The 15,678-nt window shown below is 40.5% G+C and overlaps 1 protein-coding gene across 5 annotated transcripts in view; it reads right to left on the bottom strand.

The window, feature by feature from the left end:
* EPG5 (ectopic P-granules 5 autophagy tethering factor) overlaps positions 1-15,678 on the bottom strand; it is a 57,907-nt gene that overhangs the window by 7,541 nt on the left and 34,688 nt on the right. For all 5 annotated transcript variants that reach the window (XM_062018374.1, XM_062018373.1, XM_062018372.1 and 2 more), the window contains 13 exons: positions 15,495-15,657; positions 14,783-14,925; positions 13,122-13,278; positions 11,968-12,162; positions 9,785-9,998; positions 8,854-9,014; positions 8,527-8,734; positions 7,790-7,865; positions 6,818-6,921; positions 5,783-5,958; positions 4,904-5,089; positions 2,211-2,420; positions 1,928-2,072 (listed from right to left, as the gene is read on the bottom strand). In XM_062018374.1, the coding sequence (XP_061874358.1) occupies positions 1,928-2,072; positions 2,211-2,420; positions 4,904-5,089; positions 5,783-5,958; positions 6,818-6,921; positions 7,790-7,865; positions 8,527-8,734; positions 8,854-9,014; positions 9,785-9,998; positions 11,968-12,162; positions 13,122-13,278; positions 14,783-14,925; positions 15,495-15,657 (2,138 nt within the window). The remainder of the gene's footprint in view (positions 1-1,927; positions 2,073-2,210; positions 2,421-4,903; positions 5,090-5,782; positions 5,959-6,817; positions 6,922-7,789; positions 7,866-8,526; positions 8,735-8,853; positions 9,015-9,784; positions 9,999-11,967; positions 12,163-13,121; positions 13,279-14,782; positions 14,926-15,494; positions 15,658-15,678) is intronic.

The following is a 15,678-nucleotide window of genomic DNA, read 5'->3' on the forward strand; positions in this document are numbered from 1 at the left end:
AGTTTGAGACCTCCACACTTGCAAGTATCTGTAAGCTCACCAGACAACATCCTGAACAAGCTGATTTAACTTTGAAACTAGTCCTGGTGTGAGCAGCAGCGTGGACTACATGCATCCAGACATCCCTTCCAAACTAAGCTACTCTACCTACTAAGAAAGATGAAAAAAAGCAAGAGTCACCTGTCATGGCAGAGCTCTCCAGTCAAGTAAACTTCTCGTACCACAGACCAACTGGGAAAGATGTGGTTAACTGGCTCTCCTAAGGCCACAACTAGTTTTACAGTAGAGTCTCACCCACAGACCAGACTTCAGACCACCACCACAGACCTTACAGCAAGACCCACCAGATCCCCTGGCCAAGCCCTGGAACAATGCTCATGTGAGAAGGCCAGATTTCTCCTCTCCAGATCCACCTTCGCGTCAACAGAAGGTGGTGCCCCTGAGGGTCTACCAGAAACCTCCACCAGACCCCTCCAAACCCCACAGAGAAGCTAGATTTGATACACACCACACTTTTCCTGTCACTGCATGCATTCCAAAGCCTGGTTGAGCAACACAGAGCATGCTCTCTTTCAGCCCTTTAAGGCACACAAGTGTGCACAAGGGTTCATGAAACAGAGCTGCTTCTCTTAAACTGGAGCTCCTGTCCCCTCAAAAATGTCTCAGTTACAAGGAATGTTAGCAGCAACAGTGGAGCCTTCACTTCTAAAGCCAAAGAGTTTTGTTGACCTACAGAGCTTCCCCAAGTAGCAACACAAGACCTGAGAGACAGTTGTTACTCTCACAGATTTTTCAGACACATTCTGTTTGCTCTTGCTAGCACACCTGTGTGGGTTATGGACAGGAAGAGACACAAGTTCTGACAAGTAGTACAGGGAGACAATGGATTTCAGCTGCAGACTGGTCCCATCCTCTAAACAGCCACCCTTCAGGTATTGATCAGCATTGATAAGGTTCCCCTGCCTCAGCCTCTTCTTCTTCAGACTAAACAGCCCCAGATCCCACAGCTTTTCCTCATCAGAGAGATGTTCCAGTCCCATCAATGTACTGGTGGCTCTGTGCTGGACTCTCTCCAACAGTTCACTGTCCCTCTTGAGCTGGGGAGCCCAGTACTGGACACAGGACTCCAGTCCTTATCAAGGCTGAGTAGACAGGGAGAAGAACCTCCCTCAACCTGCTGTCCACATTCTTCTGAATGGTCCCAGGATGCCATTGGCCTTTTTGGCCATGAGGGCACATTGCTGGCTCATAGTTTATTACCAACCAGCACTCCCAGGTCTCTCTCTGCAGAGCTGCTCTCCAGCAAGTCAATCCCCAGCCTGTCCTGGTGCATAAGATTGTTCCTCCGCAGCTGCAGGACTCTGCACTTGCCCCTGGTGAACCTCACAATGTTTTAGGTTGATAGAGGAAGGTTAAGATGCTACGAGTACTAAAAATGAAATCAGTACAAAAGTTGTGGGTATGGACACACCATACTACTAGCGTGCATCAATATAATTTCCCTACTTCAATATAGTCAGTTTACCAAATTACACAACAGTTTAGAATCCTTTCTTAGAACCCAGTTCCTCTGAGAGTGTATTTGTATCATCCTTCCTTTTAAAACAGATGACAGTGCCCAATAAAATTTTAAAGACTAAAAAACTAGACATCAAAGAATCCCTCAAGATTCTGTATTGGTCAGCTTTACTTACAGTGTAACCTGGGTTTTTTTCTGTTGTTCCAGTCACTCTTGACAGCTCATATTTTTGTTTTGTGCTAATATACCACCCATGTAAACATCATCAAAGTAACAGTCCCTGCTGCCCGTAAGGGACACGTTATAGTAACACAAGTGACTATATATCCACGCATGCTCAACAGTCCATGCAGCAGAACAAAGCATCTTGACAGCTTTTAAGTAATTCACCACTTCTTTAACACAAACCTGGAGGATTAAAGATGACTACATCATCTAGCAACTTGGACATTTCTTGTTCCAAAACTGCAAGAGTAATCTTTCCACTCTGTTCTAAGGTGCTGAGAAATTGAACCACCTGGCGTATGTATGCTTGGCACTTCAGCGTGGCGTCCTGTTCATCAAAATTAAAACCAGTTAGAAAAAAACCCAAACATGCCTAGAACTCTTTCCAGACTCCACAATACACAAATGCAGAACATTACAAGTGATAAGAACAGCTCAGTGATGCTGCAAAACCAGTTCAACTTACAAGGTGTATGTGGCTGTCTGATGATGCACCAAAGCCTGCTGAGATCTTCAAAAGCTTCACTATCAATTCAGCTGCAGCATCCTTAGCAAGGATAACAGAGGGAGGGTAGTGAGTGCTGCAGTAGCTGATGATGCTTTGATATGATGAAATGCCCACAAGCTGCCAAGGAAGGGAGCTGGTCTGTCCAAGAAGATTTATCAGTGGTGATTCCTGAAGATTTAAAGATATCAGTTTAAGTTCCACTTTCTTTGCTGTTTTAAAATGACATTCACAGTACTCAGTATTGGAAACCAGACTCCAAAATTTGAAGGAGAGGGAGCAGAAACCCCACAGAATTAGATGACCACTGGGAGTGTGTCTAAAAAGCAATTCCTCATTCAAGTAGCACACCAACACACATTATATCCTCTCTAGCGTTCACATCAGAGTACTCAGACTGTGGCAGCAGCAATAACCAAGCACAACAGTCAGAGAGAGGCATTAAATTTTGACATGTAAACACGCAAAGACAGCTAGAAAGAAATTGAGACTCTACAAGATAAAGGCACTTCTGAAAAAGGCCTTAAGTAGGTTTTTTTTTAATTAATCTCAGTTCACAACAGAACCAGGGACAGAAACTTGAGCCTCAATTTTCCCTTCCGTGAATCACCTACCAACACCAGGGTTATTCTCATAAATACCATCCTGAGTAGTACAGCAGCCTACAGCATCCAGAAATCACACAGCAGTGCAAGTGTGCAGAGGGAAAAGTCTGTCTACAAGCAGCAGAGAATCTTGCCTCAGCTACCATCACTCTCCTTTCAGTGGTTCATGTACACCTGTGACACCAAGAGCAACCCCATTTCTACATATTATAGAATGACCAAATACTGGAATTGTGTTGACAGCCAAAGACTTTAAGGATCCAGAACTATGCCAAATTAGACTACATCAACAAGAACATTGTGCTGGTACAACAAGTACTCAGGTTGCTCATACACTGGAATGTGGGGCTGAGAGAGTTTGACATTTAAGTCAGTGTGTCACAGCAACATTCTGGGAGGTACAAAAATGAGTGACTGCATGTTAGTTTAACACATTGCTGGAGGCCAGGAGGGAATTCCTGAAGTTGATTCATACAATGTTCAAACAGGTATTTTTTGAAGCCTGAGAAGCTTCTGATAAGCAAACACATTCAAGTCAAAGCAGTGAGCTACAGTAACTTTCCTAAACCAACATACAACATTGATCAAAGGCTTCTGCTGACATCTTGTCACAGCATCTTGTAATGCCTCAGAGGAAATGGAAAACAGCTGGGAGAAAACTGGCAGATGGGAAATAGGACTTCCTGAAGATTGCCCAGCTCCTCTAGAAGATTCCTCCAGAAGCAATTTGGACTGAATGAGATTGACAGATTTACCCACACACAGCTCTCAGCAAAAGTAGGGTTTGGAAAGTTCACTCTAACACCCAGCATTTCTCTTTCCCATTCCAGTAGTTCAAAAATACTGGAATGCAACCAAAAATGGGAAGAGCACTTCAAAATCAGATGATCAAATCCCCCTTGTGAACAAGAGTGCAAGAAAACTCAACCTAAAATTCAAGACAATGTAATCTGTTTCCAGCAACTCATGAGAAGCAGGCAAGGATGAGCTGCTTGTTGCATCATTATGACTTGTCATCACATCATATGGAGTTAAAATGGGTGCATTTTGTGGTAAGAAATAAATGTTTAGAAAAGGAGTTCTGAGTAAGGCCTGAACAGCACTTGTAACTCCTGAGGAAACATGTTCAAGCAGACAAATATAGCCCTTTTAGACAGCTATGAAAAAAAATACACCTAGATCAAGTGCCGCTCTGAACCTCATAGGGACTAATCCCATTGCTGAGATCTGCTTAACACAACCAACCTGAAGCGTGACCAGTAGATAAGGATGGAAAACATCAGGGACACTAAGAGACAGAGCCAAGCATAAGCTTTTCGTAAATGGATGGCTCCTCATCATCGCTCCACTATTGCCACACAGAAAAAGTAGCAAGGCACAGCAAAGTATGACATGACTGGCTGTGACAGAGTAAATGTGACTCAGTGAGGCTCCCAGTTCTTCTCACAGCACCACAGGCACAAAAAGTCAAAGCTGCTCCAGTCAGCAGACTGCCTGAATCAGAGCAGGCAGATGCTAGACACTCTTTTACTCGGGCTGCCAGGAAAAGCTTCACCTTGTAGATGTACACACACCAACATCTATGTACATATATATTCACATTTTATAGCTGCATACGTAAATTCTTGCTAATACTATCTTTACTTTGCATGTACCTTGCTTCTACCTAAGGCTCTCCAAAACCAGGAAAGAGAAAAGGAAAGAGTCATTTTCATTACAGGCTGGCCTAAGAGACACAGAAGTTAAACTAATATCACAGTAGCTTTATATGACAATCATTTTTTAAACAATGACAAAATTAGCATATATGTTCTTTCCAAAACCCAGAGTGTCACTCTAACTCCAGTGAACTGCTCTTTTCTCCCCACAGATTACACAAAATTCCTCACATAAGGAATTAGTCTTGGCCATTTCTTTATGCGGTATTTTACCTGTGCAAAAACCACTTCAGAGTTAATAATTCTGCAAGTGAGAGCAAAGTCACATTCTGTGCCCTTGCTAGAAGAGGATTATTCTTCTAAGATAGTGATGAATCCTTCAAAAAATTACCTCTTTGCCTATAAGTTGTTCTTCCTTTGCCAAAAGGACCATCATATACAGCAAACAGACAATCATGTTTTGAGTCTGAGGATGAGGATTGGGATTCCAGGCATCAGAGAGGACGCTGACCCAGTTTATTTCACATAAGACATAACCCAAGAATAAGAAACAACTCTTGGGGCTGCCTCTTTCAATCTAAAAAAAAGAAAGGAAAAAGATGAGCCCATAAAACATCATGAGATTTAAATACTTCCACACTTTTCAGTTCCTCAGCCAACTACAAATCCTCAGCAGTATTTTTAGGTCAGCATAGGAGAAGACAGATGCCACTTCTCCATCAGTTTGCCCCCCACACAGGTGAGTTGAACATACAACTTCATCAGCTTTTCAAACAATCAATACGGAATAGCAAGATACTGCAAAGCAGAAAGAAATCTATTACAGACTCTTAGCTGCGTGATTGCACTCAATTCTCTTCATTCTAAGAGAAACTAAAAAGACTCTGAGCCTATTTAGAACAGCATGAAGAATTTAAAGAGAGAAGCAGTCAATCCTGAAGCATTTCCACACCTATCTGAAGCTTTATGTTGTCTCAGGCAACTTGGAAATGAGAATGACATTGCAAGAGTAAAATATATTAACTCTAAATACATATTAAATATATATGTAATAAACAAGACATTCAGATAGAGCAATGACAAAGACTGACAGAGTTTTAGCTCCCCACAACTTTGTCTAAGACTCAATAGCACTTCTTCACAAAACTCCATCACAAAAGGAGCAGCTGTGAATGCAACAACTTGCTAGAAGAACTGTCTCCAGCTCTGCAGTTATGTTTTTAGGGCAACGCTGATTACAAACATAATTGAGGAGTTGCTGTGTACTCACTTTAAAGAACTCTTCCATAAGCATCTGGTCTGGATGCATTTCCTTCCATGGAAGCCTTCTGAACTCAGTATGGAAAGTATATAGAATAAACTCTGGCATTTTGGGGGCTGTGCAAGATTCACAGTAATGCATTAGATGTAACCAGAGTGCCCCATGGTGGCCTGGGAACAGCTTATCTAGATTCAAAGAAAACAGCTGAATTAACAACATAGAAAAATTCAGGGAAAGTGTCATTACAGAAGGAAGCTCAATTTGAAAATTGATGAATGTGAGTTACTCTAAAATACACTCAAACAAAAAAAAAAGCTTTTTGATTTCTTTCTCGAAATGAACAAGTCGAGAAGCTCATGATTTCATGCCCTTCCTCTATCTTCTGGAGATTTGCTGGATAATAATCTGAAGTTATAAATTACTCCTTTCTCGTGGAATTTCACTGCTTTTATGTTGGGTAGCTCTGGTTTTTTTTTAAAAAAAAGATTTTCTAAATCACAAACCTTACAAAATACAGAACAATATGTTATTTTTTATAGTGCATAAAAAGAGAAGTATTCATCTACTTCATTCCTAAAAGTTGTTACGAGGTACTGTGATTTTTTTTTTTCCCCTTCCTATGTCTAACTACACATTAGACACAATAAGAAGTGCTAAATATAAGGTCAAAATGAAGAGTCCTGCAGATTAAATTACCCCCAAGACACGTGTAATGGTCATCATGACATGCTACTGCAAATGTTGTACGGGAACAACATAGAAACCTGGAATGAAGTCACAGCGTTAACTCTTGCTTTCCTTCACATTAACTTTGTTATCTGACAGGTAAGTGTTTATCAAGCATATTACCTACCCTTGCCAAGGAAAACAGCTGTCTCTTTAAGGATGGAATAAAGAAGTGCTCCTGGTGCCACTGCAGGGATCATCTTGGCTAAAAGTTCGTAACAAACAAAATTCCCTCAAGGCCCACATCTCAAAAATCTCTTTTTGGTCTGACTGAACAGAAAGTACCACTTACATTAAAACAACATGGACTTCACCTACCTTTAAAGCTCTCGTGCAAAAGCTTGATGCAATCTGTAAACAGACAGACCACAGTGGATGCTACAGGAGTGTCACTCTCTAACCAAGGGTAGTAGGGCTGGTTGCTTAAAAAGAAGTGAAGCAACACAAATTTCATTGTTGAGTGACAGGATCATAAACAATTCAGCAATTGAAATACTCTAAAGCATCATAAATCAATATAGTGCAGCTAATAGCAGTCTGAGAAAACTCAAGTCTGCAGGACTGTCATCTTTTCCTCAGAAGAGGTCTATACTTTAACGTCTCGCTGAACATGCACAATACGACTGAGCAGGCAGAGATAGCAAGAAGGTGACTTGTTTAGTATTTCATAATTGAATTAAAGGCTAAAAGGCAGGAATTTCTGAATGACAGCATATACCACCTGCAGTCAAACTTCTAAGGAAGCACTGATGACCAGCTCACAACTCAAAAACTTTTGCAAGAAAGTAAAATGTGAATGTGTACTATTACAAGTAACTGTCCACGTGGAGACAGAGGTACACAAGAGAGCAGACTGGCATAGCACTGATTCAGTCTGGAGTTTCTTTACATACCACTACCATTTGGGGTTGCATTTGGCCTTTTTTGTTTTGTTTTCAACTAAGGCAATGTAGGTATTATGGAGGTTAAAAAAGGAATGAAAAAAATCGAGTTTCAGCATTTTCAGAACACTTTTCAATCCACGTCTTTCTCATAACCAAGTTCTGGTCAGGAAGCAGAGATGTTTCTTGTATCCAAAATAATTATTCAGCCTAACTCTTGGATAATTTCACTTAACTTATGAATTAGTTCTGTAACTTTTTTTTTTAGGATATGACACAAAGCCCAGCTACCTAAGTGGAAGGTCACAATACAGTCATAAAGTATAAAAAAAATAACAGGTAAGTGTGAAAGGCTAAAGTCCTTACTTTTAGCAAAAAAAATCATTTCACTTTAAAGTGGAATATATACCTTGCATCTTCCTTATTCAAGACCAGTATCCATGGTTTAAAGAGCCCAGCAATGACTGAATATAAGGACTGCAATGCTAGAAAGAAAAAAAAGTAGTTGCTTTTTTATTTTTCTCTTCAAATCAGGATGATTAGTGAGGTTGCTACACTTTTTTCAAACCTGACTACAATGTCCTTTGCTTATTCCAACACTTAATCAGTTCTTCCTGGTCAAGTAAAAGTTTAAAATTTAAAGTTGATTAGTTACTCTGGTTAACAATATGGTTGTTTTAACAACAATCATGAACATTTTGCATGGCTTAGATGTTTTATTAGTATCAATTTAACACATCTGAAATTGTGAGCTAATCACAACTCACACTTTAAACCTCTATATACTAAAACAAAAGCTGTTTTGCTGATTTTCTCCAAATCAAAATACTAGGATGAAATTCAATAATCTCTCCTTCACAAATCTCTGCTTAGTGTAAAAGACTGTATTTTCCTTTGAATAAAGTATAATGTCTTAATAAAATACTTTTAAAGCCAAGCTGAAATATAAACAAGCTTCCTCCAACAAGCATAAAGTTCCACATGGCCATAAGTAGCACAACATTTCCTGTTTGTATTTTAATGTTCTCACCATTGTACAAACACTGAGCAAGAAGATTTTTACTGTATATTTAAATGGTCTTTAACAGAGGAAAATAAAGAACAGTCATTCAGATTCTCAAGTAATTTGTTTTTTAGATATATTACCTGTTAGGATTCTGTTAGTGCCAACAGGCTCTTGGGCTAAACTGGCAACTTCCGTGTCAATAAAACATTTAATAAGATACTCCAGGAATGTATTCACTTCAGCCACATAAGGACTCCATTTCGAAAACAGACCAAAAGTTCTGAAGTCCATCGAAGCCAGTCGGAGTTTGTAGAAAGAAGTGGAAAGCCAATCTATTGTCTCTCTAACCTGAAAAAATGAGAAAATTATTAATCAGCTACAGCAACACTGCACAGCAGTGTTATTTATCACTGGTGAGCATCTGTTTCAGCTCAAAGACATAATAAATCAACTGAAGAGGCACTCACCTGTTCTGCAGAGAGGAGAACTTTTTCAGCATCTTGCAATACAGGACTCTCAGTAGAATCACTTTTCTTGAGGCTTCCCTGCTCACTCACTGGTGAACCACATCCCAAAACTTTAAGTGACGCCTTCCAGCAATCGGGGCTTAGAAGCTGCTCTGATGAGCCTTGGGAGAAAGAGAAAGAATGCATTGTGAAAATCAGATGGATATGTTAGACTCTTTTTCAATACAAGTCAAAAAAGGTTGAAATTAGAGCTTCTTATTACATAAAAAAAATAGGTAAGGCACAACTTTGAAAGCCTGAAGTTTAAGGGTGAGAGATGTCTCTAACTTTCAAGTGTGAGTAATTCAACATTCCTTTTTGGAATCTACATCTTCTCCTCTTAAAATTTTCCCAGGCATTTAGTACATCCCTGGCTAAAAACACATATTGAGATACAGTTGCTGCCTCACCACGCTTGACAGAAAGGAGGTACATTTGTTCTCATTTTAGAGGCAGATCAGATTACAGGCAGCATATCATGTCCATCAGGACATTTTCACTAGATTTCAGTATCAGTCCCAGGTCTCTGTAATTCCAGTTCTCAGTCTGACATGGAGGGGTGCTGGAGAACAAAGATGCTGCACTACAGATTGGGGCATAATTATCATTATTAAGTGCTTCCATTAATAGAAACCTTTCTTCCATCCTTCTCCTGTAGGATAGGCTGAAATGATGCATATCCTTTGATCAGCAGGAAAGAGTTCCTTTCTAGTAGAGATAAGTCTAATCAAAACACATCACACAGCATGCACATAAAAGTGCATATAGAAACTTCAGGAAGTTTAAATTGTTCCATTTTTGTTGCTATTTGACTCTACTGCACAGAGCTCATACTTTTAAGCCAGAAGAGTTCTGTACAACAGGCTTACTATGCATGGGTTCAGATACTCACTTTGCATGAACAACCTTAGGAAATCACTATAGTGATCAGGGAACTGATACTGGAGAAGGTTAGTCCAATGCTTGCAGAAGATATTAAATGGCATCAAAATATCTTCTTCAGGTTCAAGGCCACACGCATTGAGAGCCAAGTGAATAGACTCCAGAAGCTTGGTGCGTTCAGACAGAGACGGTTTAGCAATGCTTAACCATTGAGGAAGGTCAAACTAGAAGAGAGGACAGGAAGAATTTGTAAGTAGAATCTTTAAGAGTCACAACACTTTTAAGGAGAAGGGAGAAACTATCAGGAGAAAAAAAAATCCTGAAGTTTTTCAACATTTAAGAAAAAAAAACCCTATGTAAATCTGCACCTCATTAATCCAAACTCAAAATCAAGGTAACAAGCCCCAAAGGTCATGATCTACCATACTGCAGAAGTCCCTGAATTTATGAAGCAGTCTAGCTTGGGCTCTTAGATCCCTAAAGACATACGTAAATTTCCATGCCTCAGTATCACAATCACATACCTAGAGGCATGTCCTGGTTTCAGCTGGGCCAGAGTTAATTTTCATCCTAGTAGCTGGTACAGGGCAGTGTTTTTGATTTAGTTTGACAATAATGTTGATAACACTCTGATGTTTTAGCTATTGGCAAGTAGTGCTTGCCCTACGTTAAGAGCTTTCTAGTTTCCCACGCTCTGACAGTGAGGAGGGGCACAAGAAGCTGGGAGGCAGTATAGTCAGGAGACCTGACCCCATCTATGCAAAGGGCTATCCCACACCATAGCAAAGAGAATCGGGAAAAACAGTAAAAGTCACATCTGCTTAAGAACAGTTTAATAAATAAAATATTGTAAAAATAATTGTAATGAAAAAGGAGACTAAAAAAATGAGAGTGAAATGAACCCCAAGACTGATAAGCAATGTACAAAAGCAATTGCTAACACCCACTGACCAATGTCCAACCAGCCCCTGAACATCAATCAGCCTTCTTGGCCAATTCTGCCCACTTTATGCTGCACATAATGTCCTAGGGTGTGAAGTAGGGTTCCAGAGGGATCAGTTCTGGTGTAAGTCATATTTAACATCATCAACAATCTGGATAAAAGGACAGTGTGTTCCCTCAGTGAGTTGGCTGATGACATCTAACTGGGAGGACTGGATGATTCCCCAGAGGCTGTGCTGCCATTCAGCAAGAGTTGGGCAGAAAGAAACCTCATGAGGTTCAACAAGGGCAAGTGCAGAGTCTTGCGCCTAGGGAGGAACAACCCCATGCACCAGGACAGGCTGGGGATTGACCTGCTGGAGAGCAGCTCTGCAGAGAGAGACCTGGGAGTCCTGGTTGATAACAAACTGACCATGAGCCAGCAATGTGCCCTCAGGGCTAAGAAGGCCAATGGCATTCTGGTGGCATCAAGAAGAGTGTGGGCAGCAGGTCAAGGAAGGCCTCATCTGGAGTCCTGTGTCCAGTTCTGGGCTCCTCAGCTCAAGAGAGACAGGGAACTTCTGGAGAGAGGCCAGTGCAGAGCCACTAAGATGCTGAAGGGTCTGGAACATCTCTCTGATGAAGAAAGGCTGTGGGATCTGGGGCTGTTTAGTCTGGGGAAGACCGAGGGGCAACCTTATCAATGCTGAGAAATCTCTTAAGAGTTGGTGTCAAGAGGATGGGGTCAGTCTTTTTTCTGTGGTGGCCAGTGACAGGACAAGGGGTAACAGGCACAAGCTGGAAACACAAAGTTCCTCTGGAACAGGAGGAGAAACTCCTTTGGTGTTTGAGGTGAGGGAGCCCTGGCCTAGGCTGCCCAGGGAGGGTGTGGAGGCTCCTTCTCTGGGAGCTTCCAAACCCAGCTGGACACATTCCTGTGCCCTCTGATCAAGGGGAACCTGCTTTAGCAGGGGGTTGGACTGGATGAGCTATAGAAGTCCCTTCCAACACCCACTGTTCTGCAATTCTGTGGTTCTATTTGGGCTAGAAAAGGGTAGTTTAAGTTTCCTATTTCCTCTTGCTTCCAGCCCCTTTTGAGATGAAAACAACACATATCATCTGGGTTAAGCAACAGAGATCTATAGATCCTGACAATTCTACTTTGAAGTACTAAACTTGCACCTCTCTTCCTTTCCCTAAAGTCACAGTCTTTAGACAGAACACCCATAAAAGCAACCCACAAGCCAGATACAATATTCATGGGTATTTTACCTTTGTCAGCAACATGAAGACAACATCACTGTTATCCTCACTCAGAAAAGTCACAACTTTTTCATATAAAGTCACAAATTCACTGGGAGAAGCAACAGGAGTGAAATAAGGGGAAAGAAGAGTACAGAGCCTTCGATTCTGCAGGATTGTCTGAAGAAGACGGTTACACTCAGACTTGGTCCCACTGATGAACACCTGAGGAAGTTGAGAACGGTGAGAAAAATGGCTCAGTATAAATCTCTTGGAAAGTAAGACCTCTTAAAACTTTTTGTCGAGACAAGCACAATTTTGGTCCTTTTTTACAAAGGAAAGTTTTCAAAAACTTTAGACCAAATACTGCTGTTCCATGAGACACAATGCAAAATCATTGATTGTGTTCTCCTACCACACTTAAAAGCACTTTGTGACAACACATGTTGAAAAACACCTAGTAATACAACTTTTCTGCTGGAATAGCAAATGAAAATTAATTCAAGTTTAATTAGCCCTACCTAATTATTAGGGAAAATTTAAACAGAATTAGGGCTACAAAGAGCTTTTGAGCACTTCACCTTTCTAAGGGGTTTAGCAACAGCTGAACATGGAAACAAACTCTATTTAAGAGACGCAAATACATATCTGGACCCACAGCAGAGACTAGTGCATTTTCTCAGAGCACCCATGCAATGCATTCCTCAGCAAAAATTACCAACAACAAAAACCACTTATACTCTCTATCAGCAAACTTCTGACTAACTCACTACACAAAGAATACTGCAAAGCTGTAGAAGTGAGGTGTCTAAGTATGGAGGCTGACAAGACATAAATCAGCAGGAAGTGCTCAGTAACTGCAAAATATACACTTTTTTTTTTTTTTTAACACACTAGAATCACCCAAACTTTAGTTACCTGCCCAAAAATTCAGCCTACTTGAGCACTTTAACACAGTAAGCATTTATAAGCAGTAAGCCGGCACCTCAGAGAAACAGTTTTTACGTTGCTTACATGCAAGCTTAAACTCTCTTGAAGACCGTGTATATTACACAATTAATTGAAAGGAAAATGATCAGAGGCTTAGAAGTTAATTTTCAAGCTTCTAAATGTTTTAGAGCCTCAGTCTCAGCAGACAAACAGAATAAGCATTAGGCATTCAAAATTCAAGAGAATAAACTCACTTGGCCTAAAATTTCAATGCAGGACGTGAAGAATTGTCTTGTGGGAGGACTGCGTTGAGTTTCATCACATACATATTCCACTAATGTAAAAAACAAACTAATTCCAACTTTCTTAATTGCAGGCATGGGCTGTACCTTGTAGATATTTATTAAGGCCCTGCAAAAAAAAAAAAGAGGCAGATTAAATTTACATATGGAAAATAGTCTGTGACTATGAAGATAGGTTTCTTGCTGACATATAGCTTTGAGATGGGTATTTCTGATGACAATCAAGCATATGTTCACGGAATCACAGCATGGCTGAGGTTGGGAGGCACTTCTGAAGGACATGTGGAGCTATCTCCTTGCTCAAGCAGCACCACCTAGAGCCAGTTGCCTGGGACTATGCCCAGATGGCTTCTGAGTAACTCCAAGGATGGAGACTCCACAACCTCTCTGGACAGCCTGTATCACAGTGTTTCCTTATGTTCAGAAGGAACCTCCTCTGTCCTCTGCCTCTTGTCCTGTCACTGGGCACTCTTGACAAGAGCCTGGTTCTGCCTTCTTTGCATCCTCCCTTCAGGTATATCTCTCTGTGCATTGATGAAGACTTCCCAAGCCATCCCATGTCCAGGCAGAAGAACCCAGGTTTAACCTGAGTAATTTTGCTGCCTGAAATGGGTACCTCCAAACCTTTTGGAAAGTCTCCATAACCAGAGTCAGTAAGTGATGACCAAAAGATTTTTCACAGCATAGTTCCAATAGATTATTTCTCCCTCAAATCATGTAATTTTCATGTTCTTAGGCCATCTCAGCTACATTTTTGCTGCAAGAAAATTTACCTCATTTTACTTAATAGGCTCAGCAATAAAAGAACTAAAACAGCATCAATCTTTTCTTGTGCATTCCTAAGTAAATGTGCTATTGAGCTCAAACCCACATCTTCACTGAGTCTGAATTAAGATACCCAAAGAATATGCAATTCCACAGATGTAAGTCCCAAAAATTAGCTCATCCACAGAATTTTTCAGATCAATGATGAAGAATGAACACATAGGAATAGTAAACAAATATTTCTACTTGTACAGTGAGTACATTCTGGAGGAAATCAATTATGCTAAAAGAATTCCAGCAGAAATCTAGAAGTTTGAGATTAACTCTAAAAGATCGTCAAGAGGAAGGCAGCTTTGAACTTACTCATTAACTTACACATGCCCAAAAAAGTGGTTTTATATACTCCTACTGTAAAATTTTGTTTCACATATTGAAAAACCACTTCAAATCATAACTCCTTTAAAAAGCTACGTCCCGCACTATAAGAGGAAAAAAACCTAGAGAGATTAATATTTGAAGCATATACAACCTGTGGCTCTGGTCTAAGTTTGCCACTTGCTGAAGTCTAACGTAGTATCCCTGTCACTACTCAATACGCTTTTGCAGGGTTAGAAGGGTTATTCTAATACACAGTACAATAAACTGAAGCAGAAAACAATACTGTGCACCCTGTTGAGCCTGAATGACTTTCTGATAATACAGTTATTCCTTTGAAGAACTGTGTCACAAACATCCAGGTGGTCGGGAGTCCAACTCTGTTGTTGGCCCAAGCTGATAAGCATTATGAAAAACAGACAAACAGGTTCCACAAGTTTATCTCAACATACAGAAGAAGAAATACAACCTACGTTATAAAATTTTCCACATGTACTGCTGCTTCCACAACACCCAGAGAAGGTGGCTTCATAGCTTCTGCCTGGAGTTGTCTCACTTCTTTACGCAAAGCATGAAGCTGCTGGCTCACTGCTTCATTTTTATGTTTCCCTTCAAACTGAATGACAAAAGAGACACATGTTCATTTCATAAAAACGTATTTTTTTTCTAAAACTCTTCAAGGTTGCTCCTATTTGTAAATACAAAGCAGAGTCTAGTAAGAGAACTTTGAATATAGATAGATTTCCCCTTGGGAGCTTTGATCGGATTTAGTACATCGTACACAAGCATGCCTTGGTCACGTTGCTATTTAATTATCACACATCAACACAATTCATGTCTTTCGTGTCAGACTTAATCCACAGGGATTGAAATGTAGAAGGGGTCAAAAAACTAATATACCGAGCAACATGGGAATATTTCTGTGAACATTTTCATGCCCTTATTCCTATCAGTGAGCACATTCCCACACAGGGAAGCAGTTTAGAATGGATGTTATGAGCAAAACTTTTTTCATCAACTGTTGACCTGCATCTCCTTTTGGGCATTACATATTAAGCATTTCATGTAACTATTATGTGTGCATGGATTTATCTGGTTCAGTGCTACCACCCTTGTAATCAGTCACTTCATTTCCATTATTCATGTCCAACAGCCCCAAAACAGATGTGACACCACGTGTCTAACCTGAATTGTTAGCAGAGCTGCTCCCTGACAGCCTTTATTTGAGGTTCCCCGGCACTCCAAACGGAGGGTGATCTGCTCTTCCCGATTGACATACAGCTTAGGAACTGTGTCCAATATTTCACTATTAAGAGCAACATGCTGAGATTCCCAGAGTGCTGCAGTTCTGAAAAGCATTTATTAATAG

Source organism: Colius striatus, chromosome Z (genome assembly GCF_028858725.1).
Source record: "Colius striatus isolate bColStr4 chromosome Z, bColStr4.1.hap1, whole genome shotgun sequence".
NCBI classification, from domain to species: Eukaryota; Metazoa; Chordata; class Aves; order Coliiformes; family Coliidae; genus Colius; species Colius striatus.